General features: G+C 45.3%; 1 protein-coding gene across 3 annotated transcripts in view; it reads right to left on the bottom strand.

Moving 5' to 3' along the window:
* SLC16A4 (solute carrier family 16 member 4) overlaps positions 1 to 17,463 on the bottom strand; it is a 29,333-nt gene extending 11,870 nt beyond the window's left edge. For 2 of the 3 annotated variants that reach the window (XM_066353115.1, XM_066353114.1), the window contains exons 1-8: positions 17,279 to 17,463; positions 15,004 to 15,130; positions 8,477 to 8,609; positions 7,647 to 7,790; positions 7,323 to 7,484; positions 4,974 to 5,492; positions 2,762 to 2,973; positions 1,683 to 1,776 (exon numbers count right to left, since the gene is read on the bottom strand). In XM_066353115.1, coding sequence (XP_066209212.1) covers positions 1,683 to 1,776; positions 2,762 to 2,973; positions 4,974 to 5,492; positions 7,323 to 7,484; positions 7,647 to 7,790; positions 8,477 to 8,609; positions 15,004 to 15,090 — 1,351 coding nt within the window. In that variant the 5' untranslated portion in view covers positions 15,091 to 15,130; positions 17,279 to 17,463. The remainder of the gene's footprint in view (positions 1 to 1,682; positions 1,777 to 2,761; positions 2,974 to 4,973; positions 5,493 to 7,322; positions 7,485 to 7,646; positions 7,791 to 8,476; positions 8,610 to 15,003; positions 15,131 to 17,278) is intronic. The other variant, XM_066353116.1, reaches the window with a different exon arrangement.
* Between the last annotated feature and the right edge of the window lie 315 nt (positions 17,464 to 17,778).

Below are 17,778 nucleotides of genomic sequence, written 5' to 3'. Positions count from 1 at the left end.
TTACATCATATATTCTTAAAATACATAGGTTTGTGTGTGTAAAAAGTTTCACAATAAAGTGATGCAATGTTTTCTAATCTGCTCTGTTGTAGTCGATCCTTTTTCATTAAAAAACAAATAAAAAGATCATGACCCAACCAATTGATTTCAAAACGACCCCCCCACACAAATATAGCTTTTCCTTTTTAGATAATGGTTGTCACAAAACTTGCCTTGTCTTCTCATATACTGAACTCTGAATATTTTATTTTAAAATATGTACAAAGACATGGAACATAAAATGTCTAGACATGTTGTAGTTTTGTTACTTGCCTTTATCATTTGAATAAGATACTCTGCACTGGTGTTTGCTCCTTCTTTGTATTTTTGGCTTGTTAGCCTGGAAAGTTCCCGGATATCATTGGACAGCCAGTGAAGAAGGAGCAAGATGGAGAAAAATGCATCAGCAAACTGTATTTGGGCTCTGTTCTCTGTCTCTGGCCTGGCATTAGCCAGAAAGTAGTCCTGCTAGGCATCTCTGGTGTCTGGTCACCTTTTACCAGTCCCTATATAACAATTCTGGCTTGACTTAAGTTCCAGCCTGCTCTCCAGTATAGGCTGAGTTTGGCAGTATGTGAAGATGTGTGTCCATACACTCACAGAAGGGTTTGGTTATAGATTTGTATCTAGTTTTCCTTTAGAATAGGTACACCTAAGCTAAACCTCAGGGAGTGGTGCATTTTTTCCTTCCAGTAATAACCTTTGTTATTAGACTTTTTACATTTTCTTTTGCTATGTGCCTTTTCTAAGTCTTGAGTTTATAGAGGTGCAAGCCTAATAGATGTAACTTAATTTTTAAAAAATGATGGTGGGCAAGATCAGATCCTTTTTCTGTCTCACTTCAGGACGGAAGGAGGCCAAAGTAAGTTTTAGGTGGAATTCCTTTTTTTGGGTGATTAGAAATGCTGTAGTAATCTGTATGTTCAGATATATTGAGAACTAAGGTGTGGAAGACTAAAGTTCAAGTCTGTTCCCTGGAAGTATTTCTGTGTGAGTAAGTCAGCCTTTTAATAGTCTTGGATTCAATGTCCCATTAGGTTAAAAGTAAGTGAAAAACACCACACTTCAGTCTGAAAGCTAACTTAAGTGGTCAGAGCTCCCCCAGTTTTTATTCTACTTGTATTTAATGTTCCCCAGAGGCTGCGCCTATCCTGTCCACAGAGCTCTGGCCTTTGGCCAGCCTTCCTCCCACCTTAGCTACAGAGAGAGAATGAAGAATCTCCATCACTCTGACATAAGACATGTTGAGAAGTCCTAGACACGGCTGAAGGGCAGAGGGGTCAGGCTTGCAGTTTCAAGCTCTATAAAAGTGGCTCCTGTTTAGGTAAAAATGGCAGTGTTTCTTTTTCTTTTAAGCATTGTAGGTCTTTGGAAATCTGATAAAGCCTGGTTGTCTTCCCAGACAGACAGACATATAGCCCTAGCTCTTAAGACACCCAAGAGAACATAAGAACCTGCTTAATGCACATCTGTTGGGTTAGCCCTTGGATTCTCCTGGCCCGGTGATGGAGTGTGGGGGCTGGTCCAGGAATTGCCCAGATACCATCAGTTTGTTTAAACTTGACATGGTCATTCCATGTTACTATGTATCAATCATAGGTCAGCGTTTTCTTTCATTGCTCAGAAGATGGCTGAGCTGTTACCTGCTATAGGTGGTCCTGAAAGGATTGCTATCCCAGCAAAGAAGCTGGTAAGTCCCATAAACCTGTGTATGACAGAATTCCCGGACAGGTCCACCTGTAGGGTTAGAGTTCAGTGTTAGCTGCGTTGGGGTTGAAATTCTATGGAAACTTCTGCCTACTAAGGGACACGTGCTGCTTATGTCATCTCAGACTGTGAAGAGTTGCCGTGGGGGGTGACGTGGAAGGCCTGCCTGACACTGAGGTGGGAGGGACAGGAATTCCACCTGGCAGGCTGTGCTTTCCCCTTGTTAGCAGGGGAGGGGACATGGGGTTTTGCTTCTTTTTCTAGGTGGTTCAGGGTACTTTTTTTCTGAACTTGACTGCTATTCTTTGTTAGGAAGTGGTATTACATTCTAGCCGACAATGGTATTGAATCTACCTGAGTTTGAGTACCAGCCATAGGTTTGTAAGAAATCATGTTAGGAGTTTATTTCAACTTTAGAAAGTGGCTTTTGCCTAAGCCTCGTATAGTATCCTACAGCACTTAGGCTAATAGTGACCTGAGGCCAGAACTTTCCCAGGGATTGTGTTCCCAGTATTTTGGGGACCTAGTTTTAAGAACCCAGAAGTTTATATTTCAGTTCCTTTGGGGTCCAGGACTTTAAGTCAGTTGGTAAAAATGGAGAGTTTTTTTAAATCCCTATTAAGATACCTAGACTTTGAACAAGAGAGAGAAGCCACAGTGGGCAGGAAGGCCCCTTTTCTCTCAGGAACTCTTTGATCTTGTCTTAGAAGGTGTCAAGGAAATTTCTGAAGCTGAAGGGACGTGAACAGAAGCCTAACTTGGGAAACTAATGAGCAAAATGAGTCCTGCTGGCCCTCTTTCGTTTCTTTCCTGGGCCAGGTGGACAGTCCTCTTGCCATTCCCACCCCCAAGGTAAGATGAATAACTACCGGAATACAGCTACAGGGTTTCTGAGGCCTTTGGTATGATGTTTTAATTATAAAATTAACACAAAGTATGTATTCTCTTCTAGGGAGATTATTAATCCTTGCTTTTCCTAAATGGTTTAACAATGTTAACGAGAGTGTCTACTCACCATGATAGGAAGTAACAGTGCCAGGTAGCCACCGGAGAACATGGCAAAGAAGATGGTGTAGGTCATAAGGAGTGGGAGTGTGGTGGCCAGGGGAGCAAGCAGGTTAGTGACGCCGCAGAGGATGAGGAAAGACATGTAGTAGTGATGCTTTCTGGTCCAGTTTTGGTCAGCAACCCATCCAGAGACAATCTGACTGACTGTCTCAGTGATACCTGGGATAATTTTGAAACGCTCTCATGAAATCCTAATTTCATTTCCCTAGCCCCTCTGGAAAATGTAAATGCCTAAGGCATCTTTTCCTGAGTCATAATACTTCATCCTGAGGTTAGGAGATATGAGGAAAGAAATGGTTCCGTTTGTCTGTCAGTAGATGATACATTTACCTAAGTATTCGAGATACATCTAATAAAATGCCAGGAAGTTCATACCACCAAGCTGAAGTACGATTTCTTAAAGACTGGTAGGCGCTCTGGTCAGTGTCTTGGAGAAATCATAGGGTGGAGGATGGAGTATAAATAATAAAGTCTTATGTTTAAATTTTTCCATTGATTTGAGAGAGAAAGGGAGGGGAGAGAGAGAGAGAAGCATCAACTCATTGTTCACTTTGTTCCATTTAGTTGTGCATTCACTTGTTGCTTCTTATATGTGCCCTGACCAGGGATCAAACCTGTGACCTTGGAGCACTGGGCCAACACTTGATCCACTGAACCACCTGGCCTCGGCCAATAGAGTCTTATGTTTCAAAAAGAGAGAGCCTGACCTGTGGTGGTGCAGTGGATAGAGCAATGACCTGGAACGCTGAGTTGCCAGTTTGAAACCATGGACTTGCCCGGTCAAGGCACATACCGGAAGCAACTACTATGAGTTTATGCTTCCTGCTTCTTCCTTGACCCCTTCTCCTCTCTAAAATTCAATAAATATAATTAAAGAAAAAGATGTTGGAACTCTTTCTTATAATTGCATATGAGGTTTTGATAATTAAATCCTCCTCCAAAACTTATGCTTAATTTGAAAGTGTGTGGGAAGTCGAGAAATTGAAAATCATATTTTGAACATTAGAGCTATCATGTAACTTTAATAAAATGTAAGAATCACTTTTTTGCTCAATTGCATGATAGAACATTCATATCTTTTATCCTGTTATAGCTAATATAGTGTTTAAATACCAAGAGATTTTCACCAAGAGTAGTAGCATGAGCTACAGTGGTGTTATACTTTAAATCCTTCCTGCAGTTCAAGCAAACTGCTCCACACACACAAAGGAGATAAAAATACAGAATGGAATACCATGTGTGTATTTTTAGTTACTCCCTAGGATACATATTGAGTCTTCATGTTACATTCTTTTGTTCCATTTGGTAGCCCTAATTTGATCTAAATTGATAACTGACCAGACAGTTTAGTAAAAACATCAGTTTAGCTATGTATCTTTTGTGTGTGTGTACATACAATTTATTTGACTGAAGCAGAGGACCTTTGCAATTGGAAACGGAGTGTAGTGGGTTTTATGAGGGCTTGGTAAATAGTCTTAAAACAAATAGAGAAAAGTCATGTTGAGCTACTGAGAATTTCCAGATAACTAGAGCAAACCAGTTCCATTCCATTTCTCCCCATTTTTTTTAGACTTCCTCTTTTGTCAGGTGTGACAAATTCTATGTTCTATATAAAGTATCCTGTTTTTATATATTTTTATACTCAACTAAGTGATTAGTTTTATTTTTTAACTTACATTCTAATTTATTTTAAATATCAGCCAATCCATTAGTGTGACTAGCCTCAACAGGCATATTGATGTCTTACTATGAGTTCAAGGGGGAAAATACTTAGCTACAGATATTAGTAGAACATTATTGAAAACCTTACATGCATTACTTGTTTAATCCTAATAACCTTATTGGGGTAGGTACTATTATCCCTGTATTACAAATGAGGAATTTGAGGCACAGAGAAGGCACACATACCTTGCCTAAGGTGACACAGCTTGGAAATACAGAGCAAAAACTTGAACCCGGAAAGTCTAGCTCCAGAGCCAAAGCTTTCAGCCACTGCACTATGCTGACTACCTAGAATTTCTTTTGTTTCTTCGAGTGGCAGTTACCACTAAGCACCAGCTTTTAAAAACAGTATTTTCCAACAAATACTTAATGTCTAATGTGTCAGACAGACACCTAGGAAAAACTTTATGTTTGGGAGGTTAAAGTAGCTTTCTTACCAGCTACGGCAATGAGGTAGGAGGCGTCCATCATGTCAATACTCAGTGTTCTGGCTCTGGCTACCAGGTGCAGAGTAGGGATCACATATGCCAACTGACTGAAGAGAAGAGACCAGGTGAATATGCAGAAGAAAGGATTCTTCAAAAGTGAGAGATCACAGAGTTTTTGTTTACAGCTCCACAAAGTAGCCTTTTGCTTGAAACGTTCTTCCTTAGTCACTAAGAACAGTCTGTTCCTGTTCAGCCCACTGTTGACCTCTTCATTTTGATTTTGCAAGTCGATTAAACTTGGACCTGCTTGTCCAGCCTTCTGCATGGTACTGTCCCTGATTGGAGACTCCAGTGTCTCACTGTAGTGTGAGGTGTCTGTCCCACACACGGCTTCTGGGCCACCTGCGGACAAACTGCTACCTTTCTCTTTCACATCAGAATTGCTCTCGCTGTTGATACGGATGGGTCTCAAGAGCATACTGGAAGGCACCAAATTCAGTATGATCGCTCCAAATAATAGAAGGGCGCCTAAATAGAGACAAATTGAGAAGTTAGAAATGAATGACCTCTTATTTCACAACACTGTGTTCTTAGGCTTAGAAGAACCCTGCCACTAGCTCTTCATAGAGGAATAATTCCTGGAGATACTGCTTTGCGCATCAATTCTTCGATGCCGCACCTTAGTTGTTCATTGATTGCTTTCTCATATGTGCCTTCACTGGGGGACTCCAGCCAAGCCAGTGTCCCCTTGCTCAAGCCAGCGACCTTGGGCTTCAAACAGGATGAACCCGCGCTCAAGCTGGTGACCTCAGGGTTCAAACTTGGGTTCTCCGTGTCCCAGTTCGACACTCTATCCACTGTGCCACTGCCTGGTCAAGCTGCCCTGCAATTTTACCAAAATATTTAAATCTGATGGCTTGTTATCCGTACACACTGCTGTATCGTGAAGATGGTGCCCTTTGTAGTTACAGTACCAGAAGCTGCACTAATAGATGGCATCAAAGGAGAAAGTATTGTTTTTGCTAAAGGAAAAAAGGGCTTGGGGGGGGGGGGGAGACTTCAAATGGTAGAAAATTACATTGTGTTTTAAATAGATTTTAAATATTCAGAAGCGGGTATAAATTGCAGTATGATAAATATAGAATTTGACTATGGGATCATTTGGAAACTGCCCTGGAAGAGGGCTCAGCCCTGCATCTCATGACATTGTTTATTTAAAAAAAGACAGGTGCTAGTTTTGCCTTTGGAGCCGAGTGGTTGCTTGATTTCAGTGGTTGCTTGACCAAAGCTGCGACTTGTGTGGGGTGCTCCTTGTGATAGACTTGGCTGCAGGTTCTGCTCGCCTGTCTTAGGATTCGACAGCCGGTCCTGTTCATCATGAGACTGCTGGTAGTTTTGTACTTAGAAAAGGACAGAGTCAACAAAACTGCTCTGTGAATTTCTGACTATTTCTTAAGAAACAGACATACACATACATATGTGCATATTATACTTTTCCAGTAATGTAAGATTAATACAAATACGTGAAGGCACAAAGAAAATTGTGGAGTGAATGATATTCATTTGTGAAAATTTATAATGAACAGTATATAAAAGATTAAGTATTAAGGGGAATAATCTTCCTTTTGCTCAGTTTTCTTTTTTCTGTTTGTGTGTGACAAGAGACAGAGAGAGGGACAGTTAGGGACAGACAGGAAGGGAGAGAGATGAGAAGCATCAATTCTTTGCTGCAGCTCCTTAGTTGTTCATTGATTGCTTTCTTATATGTGCCTTGACCAGGGGCTACAGCAGACCCAGTGACCCCTTGCTCAAGCCAGTGACCATGGGGTCATGTCGATGATCCAACGCTCAAGCCGGCGACCTCAGAATTTCAAACCTGGGTCCTCCATGTCCCAGTCCGACGCTCTATCCACTGTGCCACCGCCTGGTCAGGCTACCCAGTTTTCTTGTTTTGGTTCTGTTTTAGTGAGTCTGATGGAAAAGGCTTTTTTTTTTTTTTAATGTATATTATTTTTTTCTTAAAAATTTTGAAGAGTGCTTTGATGGTGGGAGGGGAGGAGGATTCCTATCTCCCAGGAGTATTGCTCTCCCTGTAGGGTGCTTCACAGCCACAAGGAGTGCCCCCCTATGCCCTCAGACAGGACCCTGTAGTGAACTCACAGGTGCTCATGTGGCTGGCAGACCTGCAAAAGAGTTCAAGGTCTCTTCTGCTGTGTATTCTCCAAGGAGGAGGTGTATGCTGCTTTTAGAAACCGTTTCCACTCTGGCTCCAAACTTCTTCACTGCCAGCCATCAAAGGGAGAAAACTGAACATGAAATCTAGCAGAGTTGATAGGTCAGAACCTTACAGTGACTCACCTGTCCAGTCATACAGATCTATCAAGACTTTTGTGAAAGGTGCTAGGAAAAATGTCAGTCCCGTCCCTGAACGGCCAATAGCTGTAGAAAGTGCTAATCGATTTTTGAAGTATTTGCTGATTACCACCATAGCCGATTGGTACAAGAACGCAGAACCCAAACCTAAAAAGAAAAATAGATTGGAATCACTTACATGAAGTGCCCTATTACCAGACCAGACAGTCTCCAGGAGTCGAGATAATAAAAACAGGCCCTTTGGACCCATGGACCGTAAAAGGGAAGGTGCCTAGTTCCCTCTTTATACCCTCTGTGCCGTGGACTCACCAGGTAAAACTCCCATGGTCACACACAGAAAAGGAATGCCTGTGGCCCAGCTGCTGATCAGATATCCACTAGCAACAAGGAAAGCCCCAAGAATGGAGGCAGTTTTCTCTCCACACAAGTCACAGATAATGGCAACCAAGGGACCTTAGGGAAAGAAAGAAGAGCCTGTACTAGGTGATGTGCTCTGGCATCCCTTACCTTCCTGGTGTGCAGTTTAAATGAGCAGCGGAAGGAAAACGGAGTGCTCTACAGAGGATTGTGTGTCCTTCCGAAAGGTGTCCGTGTTGGGTTTCTTACCATCCCCAGGTCCACGTTATTTTGCTTTCTGGAAGAAGAGTCTTGTTTCTCAAGTTTTTAAGGAAAGGATTGTAAATAAGCAGGTTTGGAGGGGAAGCTTATTGAAAGTGCATTGTAAAACTGCAAAATGAAACTGCATCTGGTGATGTATTACTAGAACAAGGTTTGCTCCCTAATCTCCACCACACTAGCTCCAAATAGAACTGAAGGAAGAGGAATCAGTTCTCAGTTGGTTTTAAGTATGCTTAGACAATCGGATCAGAATTCCATGCTCTGACCTTCTAGCTGAGAGGCTGGCTTACTGTGGAAATAAGGCATGAAAAACCCAATCACGGAATTAAATAGTTGGGTTTTTCAACTTTCTTTGAATTCTTAATTTTTTCCAATTTTATCAAGCGGAGGCTAAATACCGGAAGTCTGTACTTTTCCCGGTTTACATATTAATAAGTGAACCTGACTTGAGCAACACTTTCTGACTGACTGACAGACGAGTCTTCTTGGAGTTGACTCAGGAGTGCATCCTGGCTCCGTACCTGCAGAAAAAGCCAGGAACAACATGATGGAGCCAATCCAGCCAGTTTGCTCTGCGGTGCCTTCAAATTCTTCTTGAAAAACCACAAAGAAAATTGCAAAGGTCTTGATCATCCCCAACACAAATATGTTGACCTAAATAAACCAAAGCAGACCAGAGTCCAAGTCAGGTGACGGGCGGGCCGGGACAGAGGAGCCCCAGTTGCTCGCAGCCCTGTTTGCTCGCGCCCCCTCCCCGGCGTTGACCAGCTCATTGGGCAATTCCCCATGCATTTTATATTTCATGGGCTGCTCATCCCTAACTTCTACCTGCAAGCATCCCATTGAATCATTCCAAGACTATATAGAACAGGCGTGTCACTATTATATTAGAGATCAGGAAATTAAGGTTTAGAGAGGTTAAAAGTTGCTCAAGACAGAGGTAGTTGCAGGAGCTGAGGCTTGAAGCCAGATAGACTGACTCCTGACCAGCCACTACTTGACTGTTCTGTTACAGTAATGTCTGTTATGCACAGCCACGCCCAGCTACCTTTGTGAGGAAAGTGTTGGTCCAAAAGTGAATTGTTTCTATCAGTTCTTAGGTTAGCTTTGCTTTAACTCAGCTCTTGAGCAGAGCACCCTAAACAGGATGACCATATAATTTATCCATATTGAAGCACTTTTAAGAGCTAAAGGGAGTGCTTTTAATTGTGCCAGGACAAGGGTAAACCAGGTCACCTGGTTGGGTTGTGCGTGTGCCTTCGGTTTTCTTGTTTCCCACCTAACTCTGCTTTCCTGCACCACCACCTCCTGTCCACTAGGAGGAGTGCTCCTTTGAGATCAGGTTTTCTTTGGGAGTGCTAACTGTGTTTCTTGAATTCTGATAGCTTGGGGCAGTGAGGAGCAGGGCTCTGGAGGGGGAACTCAAGGGAAGCCACCTAGTCAGAGTCTGCACTGTGTCTCCAGGGGCTTCCTAGCTTCCATTTCCTCTTAGTGGCTTGGTTTCTCAAGGTCACTTTCTCTGCTTTCAGCCTGGCCAAACCTTGCTTAAAAATCGGTTCCTTTTCACTGATTGCACTTTCTCTGTCTACCTAGTAAAAAATTTTCTCTTGTGTTTCTGTATTCATCTCGCTTTATTTTATATCTGCCCCATAGTCATTCACTGTCATGGTTTTAATTGCCCCCCACATACTCTCACGGTGTGGTGGTTACAGGACTGTTCTGCATAGTCAGCCTCCTTGGCTGGAATCCTGGCCCTACTGCCTACCAGGGGTGTGACCTTGTTCAAATGACTTCACAGAAGCTAAGCTTCCTCTTTGGGTAAGTGGAGATGAAGTAAACAGCTGGTTCACAGGGCTCCGAAAATTGAGCAAGTTTTTGTAAAGTACGGAACACAGAGACTCCTCAACTTATGCTGGGGTAGCACCCCAATGAACCCATCATAAGTTGAAAATGTATTTAATAAGCCTCAACTACTGAACATCATAGCTTAGCCTACCTTAAGGATGTTCAGAACACACATTAGCCTACAGTTGGTTAAAATCATCTAACACAAACACTTTCATAATAAAGCGTTGAGTATCATGTAATTTATTAGGCGTATCACTTTTGCACCATCAAAAAGTAAAAAACTAAGTCAACCCTTAGTTGACTAAGGTCCCCCCTTGGGGACCATTAAGTAGCACTTAAAACTCAACTGTTAACTATGATTTTATTATCTTGTATAACCAGTCTGCTTTCCCAAGAGTTTCAGACCCATTTATATAACTGTCTACCATAGCTTTGTAACTTGTCAACTCATCCAAAATGCAAAAAATCTTTTCTGTATCCCATGCCCACTTTCCATTTCTCTTTCGATTGTTACCATCTACACACTCAGCCAAGTCAGAGCCTGACTCCTAGGCACCTCATTCCCTTAACACCTGCCTGCTGAATAATCAAGACCTTCTCCCTTTATCCCCAGTTAGTCTCTTCTTTCCACCTAGTATTCTCTTGTCTGGAATAAGGGACTAAGCATCGGTGGTGCTTCAAGGTCGCAGAAGTTGGGGGTGGTGAGGAGGAGGCCCCTCGATATATATTTCCCATTCTGATTGGAGAAAAACTGCCAATTTTTCATTATTTTGAGTAAACAATGCAGTGGGGACCAAGGCTATATATTCAAAAGTGAAAAATATTTTATCAAGCCCTCATTCAGACAGTTAAATCAGAATGTCCCCAAAGATGTTTCAGTTGTGAAACAGGGCTAGAGAACATGTAAGAACTTCAAACAACCCAGACTTGTTTCTATCGGTTCAAAATGCAGAGTGGTGACTGAACCCTATCTTGAGCAAGGAACACCACAATGTGGCATCATTCCGGGAAATATCCTTCCTCTTTTTCTGTGGACGTGGGCTCTGTGCTGGCATCTGAAGGATGCTGACCCCTACACCCTGCACTTGGCTAGCTACTGGCCCCCCAGTTCCTCTGTGGTCCATCAGTGATGTCTGAGCTTAGCAGCATGGAGTGCGGAGGACTTCTGAGTTTGCATCTTCCACTGTGGGTGTCAAGAAGGCCAGGGTCAGCCTCTGCATCCACCCTGCCTCCCTCCCTTAAATTGTAACAGTGCAACTTTGTTTCTTTGACTAAAAGATGCTGAAAATCTTTTCCCCAAGGTCAGGATTGTCCCTCAGGTAAGAGACTAGATAAATCTGTATATCATCCCATGCTTTGGACCAAGGTAGTTGGGTTTCAGTCCAGTCCCAGAGTCTGTATCAGACCTAGTAAATGGGCTCACCCAAGACTAAAGGCTTTAGAAAGTCTCCTGTGGCTGATTCCGCCCTGTCAGTTCCTTTTTATCTTAAAGAGTATGCCGCCACCCCCACCCCGTAAGAACTTCCTCACCCAGACCATCTTAATTAGAATATTGGTTTGGGGCTGGGTCAGCCACAGTGGCCCCTTTTGAATACAGAACATCAGACTTTGCCGGAAATTATTATTGTTTAATAGCAAATTTCCTTCTACCCTCTGGTCCCTCTCTAGCATCACCTAGCTTTTCCTGGCCTGAACAGACAAACTGCAGAATAATAGTCTGTTGGCTGTCCCCACTTCCTCCCATCCCAGCACCCCGTGTGCTGCCTCTTCCGAGGTTATCATCCATGCCTTCCCAGTTGTCACCCTAACAGCCCATTGTCATTTCTATGAGATCTGACTTTGCAGCTTTTTCTGTTCATCTCTTTCTCCTGGGCATTTCTGCCTTCTCTTCTGTGACACTGAATTTATGGATTGTGCTTTTTTTTTTTTTTTTTAAATTGACTTTATTGGGGTGACACTGGTTAACAAAATTATACAGGTTTCAGATGCACAGTTCTACAACGCATCCACCCATTGTTGTGTGTCCACCCCCACAAAGATCGCTCTTACTTCTGACTGCTCAGTTTCCTCTAGGCAGCTCCACCTGTCCCCTAGACATCGATTTCCCCAGGGTTAATTAATGGCTTGCAGTTGCTCTTCTCTGTCTCCCTGGAGATTTGACCCATTGTTCAAACCACCGTGGATGCTGGTGACTCAAATTCCAGGGTGCAGGTCCCGAGCTCCACAAGTCCACAGACTATGCTGAACACATCGGTTGTGTGGCGTGTCCCTCAGACTGTGTCTGAAATCAAACCATCCCAGCTGTGCGTAGATCCACCCCCTTCGAAAGTCCCCAACTCAGTGAACGGCATAGTCATCCTCCACGTTGCCCAAGCCAACTACCCAGGACTCTGATTCCCTCTTTCTGAATGTCAGTTACTCTCCAAGTCCTACAGATCTGCCGAGGCGCTCCGAGGCGCTCAGATCCTTGTTCTCTCCACCCCATCGCTGCTTCTACAGCTCAGGGCCTTACTGTTTTCTCACCTGGATTACTGAACCCTCCCTGCTTCCAGGTCTATCTCCCCGCCCCCAGTCTCCACTATCCACCCTGCACCCACAGCTATTTTCCTGGGGGGCAAATCTGATCCCATCACTCTCCATTTTTCATTTATTTATTTTTTGTAACAGAGAGAGGGACAGATAGGGACAGACAGATAGGAAGGGAGAGAGATGAGAAGCATCAGTTCTTCGTTGCGGCACCTTAGTTGTTCACTGGTTGATTTCTCAAATGTGCCTTGACCGGGGGCTACAGCAGACCAAGTGACCCTGCGCTCAAGCTGGTGAGCCTTGCCCAAACCAGATGAGCCCGCGCTCAAGCTGGTGATCTTGGGGGTTTGGAACCTGGGTCCTCTGCGTCCCAGTCTGACACTCTATCCATTGTGCCGCTTCCTGGTCAGGCTCCATTTTATTTTATTCACTCCTTTGAGCCTCAAGATAAAAACCAGGGTTCTTAACATGGCATACAAGTCCCATGCCCATCTCTGTAATGTGAGCATTTAGCACCTTGTTTATTCATAGGTATGTCCATCAGTCCATCCATCCCCCAGCAGGTATCAAAGTGTCTACTGTGTTCCAGGCTGTTTCCAGGGTCTGGGCTTACAGCGGTGAGCATGCAGTGGTGAGCAAACAGACATGCTCCCTGCCCTCAGGAGACATCCAGTCCAGTGAGACGGCCTGAATGCCGAAACTCATGCCAATACATGAAGTGTGGCGACTTGGAATGAGTCCCTTTTTTAAAACGTAGGGAGTTCCCTTAGAACCGCTGGCTGTCGGACTTTTTAGTCTCCTTTTATTTTTATTTATTTTTTATTTTTATTTTTTTAAAGAGAACTTTATTTTTTATTTTTATTATTTTTTTTACAGAGACAGAGCAAGAGTCAGAGAGAGGGATAGATAGGGACAGGCAGACAGGAACGCAGAGAGATGAGAAGCATCAATTATCAGATTTTCGTTGTGGCACTTTAGTTGTTCACTGATTGCTTTCTCATATGTGCCTTGACCGTGGGGCTACAGCAGACTGAGTAACCCCTTGCTCAAGCTAGCAACCTTGAGTCCAAGCTGGTGAGCTTTGCTCAAACTAGATGAGCCTGCGCTCAAGCTGGTGACCTCGGGGTCTTGAACCTGGGTCCTCCGCATCCCAGTCCAACGCTCTATCCACTGCACCACCGCCTGGTCAGGCTTTTTAGTCTTTTAAAGAGCTCATCTGTTGTAGGAAAGTATACTTGTAACTCATGTCATCACCAAAGCAGTCACCTGAGTGTCCACATCACCACTGCAGGTGATTAGCCGGAGCTCATTGTTAACATTTTGAGAAACTAGTATATTTTTTATGCTTTTATATACAGCATCATACCCTCCCCCTGCAAAAGTGGGACATTGTTTACTAATCTGGTTATGAGGCAGTTTTTCTTACCAGCACTAAATTGGTTAAACAATTTCCTCTCAGAGGGTAATGTAGGGAAAGCAAGTAGTTACGGGGGTGGGAGGAATGGGGGGGGGGGAGATCATCCTGGCAATGTCACCTCTGCAGAGCCGGTGATTTGGGGAGGTGGCCCAGCCTCGGGAGGGGCTGTCAGACTCAGGGCATCCTCTGCTTGCTTACTAGGAACACTGAGGTTCCACGTTTTTGGTAATGAGGCTAATGTTTCACAAATCGTCTGGTAAGAGAGTCTGTATTTCTGTCCGGGCCAGGGGCCTCTGCCCTACTTTCCCTTCTCTGTTGGGAGGGAGGAGGCATGCTGTTTTCCCATTGCCCTGTCTATAGAGTTCTTAGTTGTCCGCATGTGGACTACAGGATTATCAGCAGTCACCAGGACCCGCACTCCATGCCCTGTGAGCCACGGCGGGGTGGGGGGTGGGGGGTGGGGACCGGCAGGGAAGGTGTGTCTGGGTGGGGACACAAGAGGACCTGTGGAGCTAGTGCCAGTCTGCAGGGTTGTTTGGAGCGAAACAGGGATAGGATTCACCAGTATTCTAGAGTGACCATGCTGGCCGTTCAGATTGCCACTGAACCCCAAGAGCTTCTGGGAGGATGAGGGAGGAAGTTCATTGAAAAACGAGTGCCCAGTCCAGTTGCTTATACGTGAATGAGAACACAGGCTCCCGTTTCAGAATCTACACCCTCGCCCTCCCCAGACATATCGGCAGTACACGTGGGGTCCAAGTCTAGCATTTGTTGTGCTGGTGGGGAAGGGTGGGGAAGGGAGGCAGGCAGAACACGGAGGAAATGTCCCCGTCCCCTGTGAGACAAGGAGGTGCTGCCAGCCATGTGGGTGCTGGGCTGAGCTGGGGACCAAAGACCCTTCAGCACTTCCCAGTGCTGCTACTTCGGGGGTGGTTAAATGTATGACTGTCCCCAATTTGAATGGCCCTGCAGCCAGGGCACAGCTGTTTGTGGTGACTGGAGCTTTCTGTGGTTTGAGGGACAGGAGGGGGGAGGAGGAGGAGACCGGAGGGGAACCCTTCTGCTTTCACTCAAGGTGGACATTCCCAGCCTTCTGGATTCAGTGTGGGCTGCTGACTCGAGCAGTTCCTGGCCTTGCTCTGCCCCCCCGTAACATTCACATGCGAAGGATTTCATAGATGATCTTGTCAGGCTGCTTGGAGCCTTTCTCCAGGGTGCCGTCCTCTAGAGAGTAGGAGAGGGGATGTAAGGCCTTACCAGGAAGAAGTGAAGCACGATCACCCATCCCCAGCCTCCATCCAGGGGCTTGGAGTAAGGCTGGGCCTTGCCCGCCCTCTTCAGCATGATGCTTCGTCCGTCTGTCCGTTTTAAGTGTGGAAGATCCCTGTGACCAATCCAAGAAACAGATTTAAACTTCTAAAGTTTATTTTTATTTGTGATGTAAAACTACTTGTGCTGTAATTCATTATTTTAGCCTTCATATATATATAAATATATATATATATATATATGAGGAGGGGAGACAGTGAGGTAGACTCTCGCATGTACCCTGACCAGGATTGACCCGGCAACCCCATCATTGGCCGATACTTGAATCAACCGAGCTATTTTTAGTGCCTGAGGCTGATGTGGTCCAACAGAGCTATCCTCAGTGCCCGGGTCCATGTTCGAACCAATTGAGCCACTGGCTACTGGAGAAGAGTGAAAGAAGGGGGAGAGGGAGAAGGGGAGAAGCAGATGGTTGCCACTCCTGTGTGCCATGAGCGGGAGTTGAACCTAGGACATCCATATGCTGGGCTGATGCTCTATCCATTGAGCCACCTGCCATGGCCAGCAGCCTATCTCTTTAAAAGTAGATGATTTCCTTGTTTCTGAAGTTGTTTATAGACTCTAATCTCAACCTCAGAAATGCAAGCAGGACTTTGTACCATCTTTGGGGATTTTTCTGCTGGTCTGCTGCCTGGCTTCAGCTGCCAGGTTCACATGGCTTTGACATTCTTGTGAAGCATGTCTTTAGTTACATATAAAGTCTTCCCGACTGTAACATCCCATCTCCCTGCTTGTTCTATAATCACGATCTAGGCAGAATCATGGGGGAAGGAAGGAGAAGCTAATGATAGGCTGTGGTTTGAAGGACTTTAAAGCTGCCAGAGAAAGATCTCTACCATCAGTTTGAGTGGCGGCAAGATGACCACTCAGTTTATTTCAGGCAGGAATTTCAGAGGAAGTAATTGCAAAGGCTGACCTCACCGACTGTGGGGTGGCCGCCCCTGGCACTGTCCTGGCTGTTCTACCCCCACGTCTGCAAGCCGGATCCTAGGGGAAGCTGCGTATCGCCCTCCAGTCCTCTGGGGGAGCTCTGGGCTTTAGAGAAATAAAAAAGTGTGGGGTGCCTCAGGTTTAGGAATTCCATTTACAAGGCACCCACTGAAATAAAAATATTCTCAGGGGCTAAACAGACATAATAACAAAATGCAATGGCTGTTCCTTGAATGGACCCTGGACCGGAAACGATTTGTGAAGGACATTGTGAGGTCCAGAGAAGAAGTTTGAATAAGGACTATGTAGCAGATAAAGCTAAGCCTCTTGGGTGTGATGGTGGCCTTGTGGTTCTGCAGGACAATGCGCTAGAAAGTCCTCAGCAGCGAAGTGTCATAGTCTGCTACCTTCTCACAAGCGATATAAAGAGAGAAATAGCAAAAAAAGAAAATGTAGGTGTGTGAGGAAGGAGTCTGTCTGGCATTCTTTATTTCACATGCTCAGGTGCAGGCAGGCTGTTTCTTACTGGAAAGGATAATCCACTGGCCGGGCACGTGGGATGGCCATGTGGTGGGCATCATAGGCTAGGGGAGAAGCTGGTGGGTCATTCAAAACATTATAGAGCCCTGGCCGGTTGGCTCAGCGGTAGAGCGTCGGCCTAGCGTGCGGAGGACCCGGGTTCGATTCCCGGCCAGGGCACACAGGAGAAGCACCCATTTGCTTCTCCACCCCTCCGCCGCGCTTTCCTCTCTGTCTCTCTCTTCCCCTCCCGCTGCCAAGGTTCCATTGGAGCGAGGATGGCCCGGGCGCTGGGCATGGCTCTGTGGCCTCTGCCCCAGGCGCTAGAGTGGCTCTGGTCGCAGCATGGCGACGCCCAGGATGGGCAGAGCACCGCCCCCTGGTGGGCAGAGCGTCGCCCCTGGTGGGCGTGCTGGGTGGATCCCGGTCGGGCGCATGCGGGAGTCTGTCTGACTATCTCTCCCTGTTTCCAGCTTCAGAAAAATGAAAAAAAAAAAAAAAAAAAAAAAAACATTATAGAGCCGTGGCCAGGTGGCTCAGTTGGTTAGAGCGTCATCCTGATGTGCCAAGGTTATGGGTTCGATCCCCTATCAGGGCGCATACAAGAATCAACCAGTGAATGCACAATTAAATGGAACAACAAATTGATGTCTCTCTCTCTCTCTCTCTCTCCCCCCCCCCCCCAAATCAATAAGTACAGTTTTAAAAAATTATAGAAAACCAACCCCAACACGCAATCCTAGTCTTGTCTTACCTTTGGTGTAGTGCTCAGCAAAGGAATCCTCCACAGATGAAACTCTGGGAAGATAAATTCCACAGTTTTCTAGAATGTTACTTTTTCCTGGAAGGCAAGTTCATAACACTGTGCTGCGAAGGCAAGTGAGCATGTGAGTGCCCAGGGTGTCAGAGCCAAGGCCGGCTCCCCTGCCAGTGGACTTTACTTCCTGAGGAGAGGGGGCAAGACCAGGACCTCACCCTGGGCCCTCCCACCACCCACCTGGCTCAGAGACAAGTTATTCACCTTAGGCTCAAAGCACACATCGGAGTAAACCAAGCAGAAAATCCTCTTGGTAACTATGATGAATGAATTAAAGTAGGAGGTCATTAACAGAGGTGGCTGGTGTGGCCCTATATAAGCAAACCAAAATCTGAGCCTGTACATGCCTCAAGGTGAAGAAAAAGTCCAAACCTAAGGACAGCCAATCACAAACAGCCAACCAGGCTTTAAGGGATAGCCAGCCAATCATTCCCTTG

This window comes from Saccopteryx leptura, chromosome 11 (assembly GCF_036850995.1).
Source record: "Saccopteryx leptura isolate mSacLep1 chromosome 11, mSacLep1_pri_phased_curated, whole genome shotgun sequence".
NCBI classification, from domain to species: Eukaryota; Metazoa; Chordata; class Mammalia; order Chiroptera; family Emballonuridae; genus Saccopteryx; species Saccopteryx leptura.
This window is presented reverse-complemented; position numbering and strand designations above follow the sequence as displayed.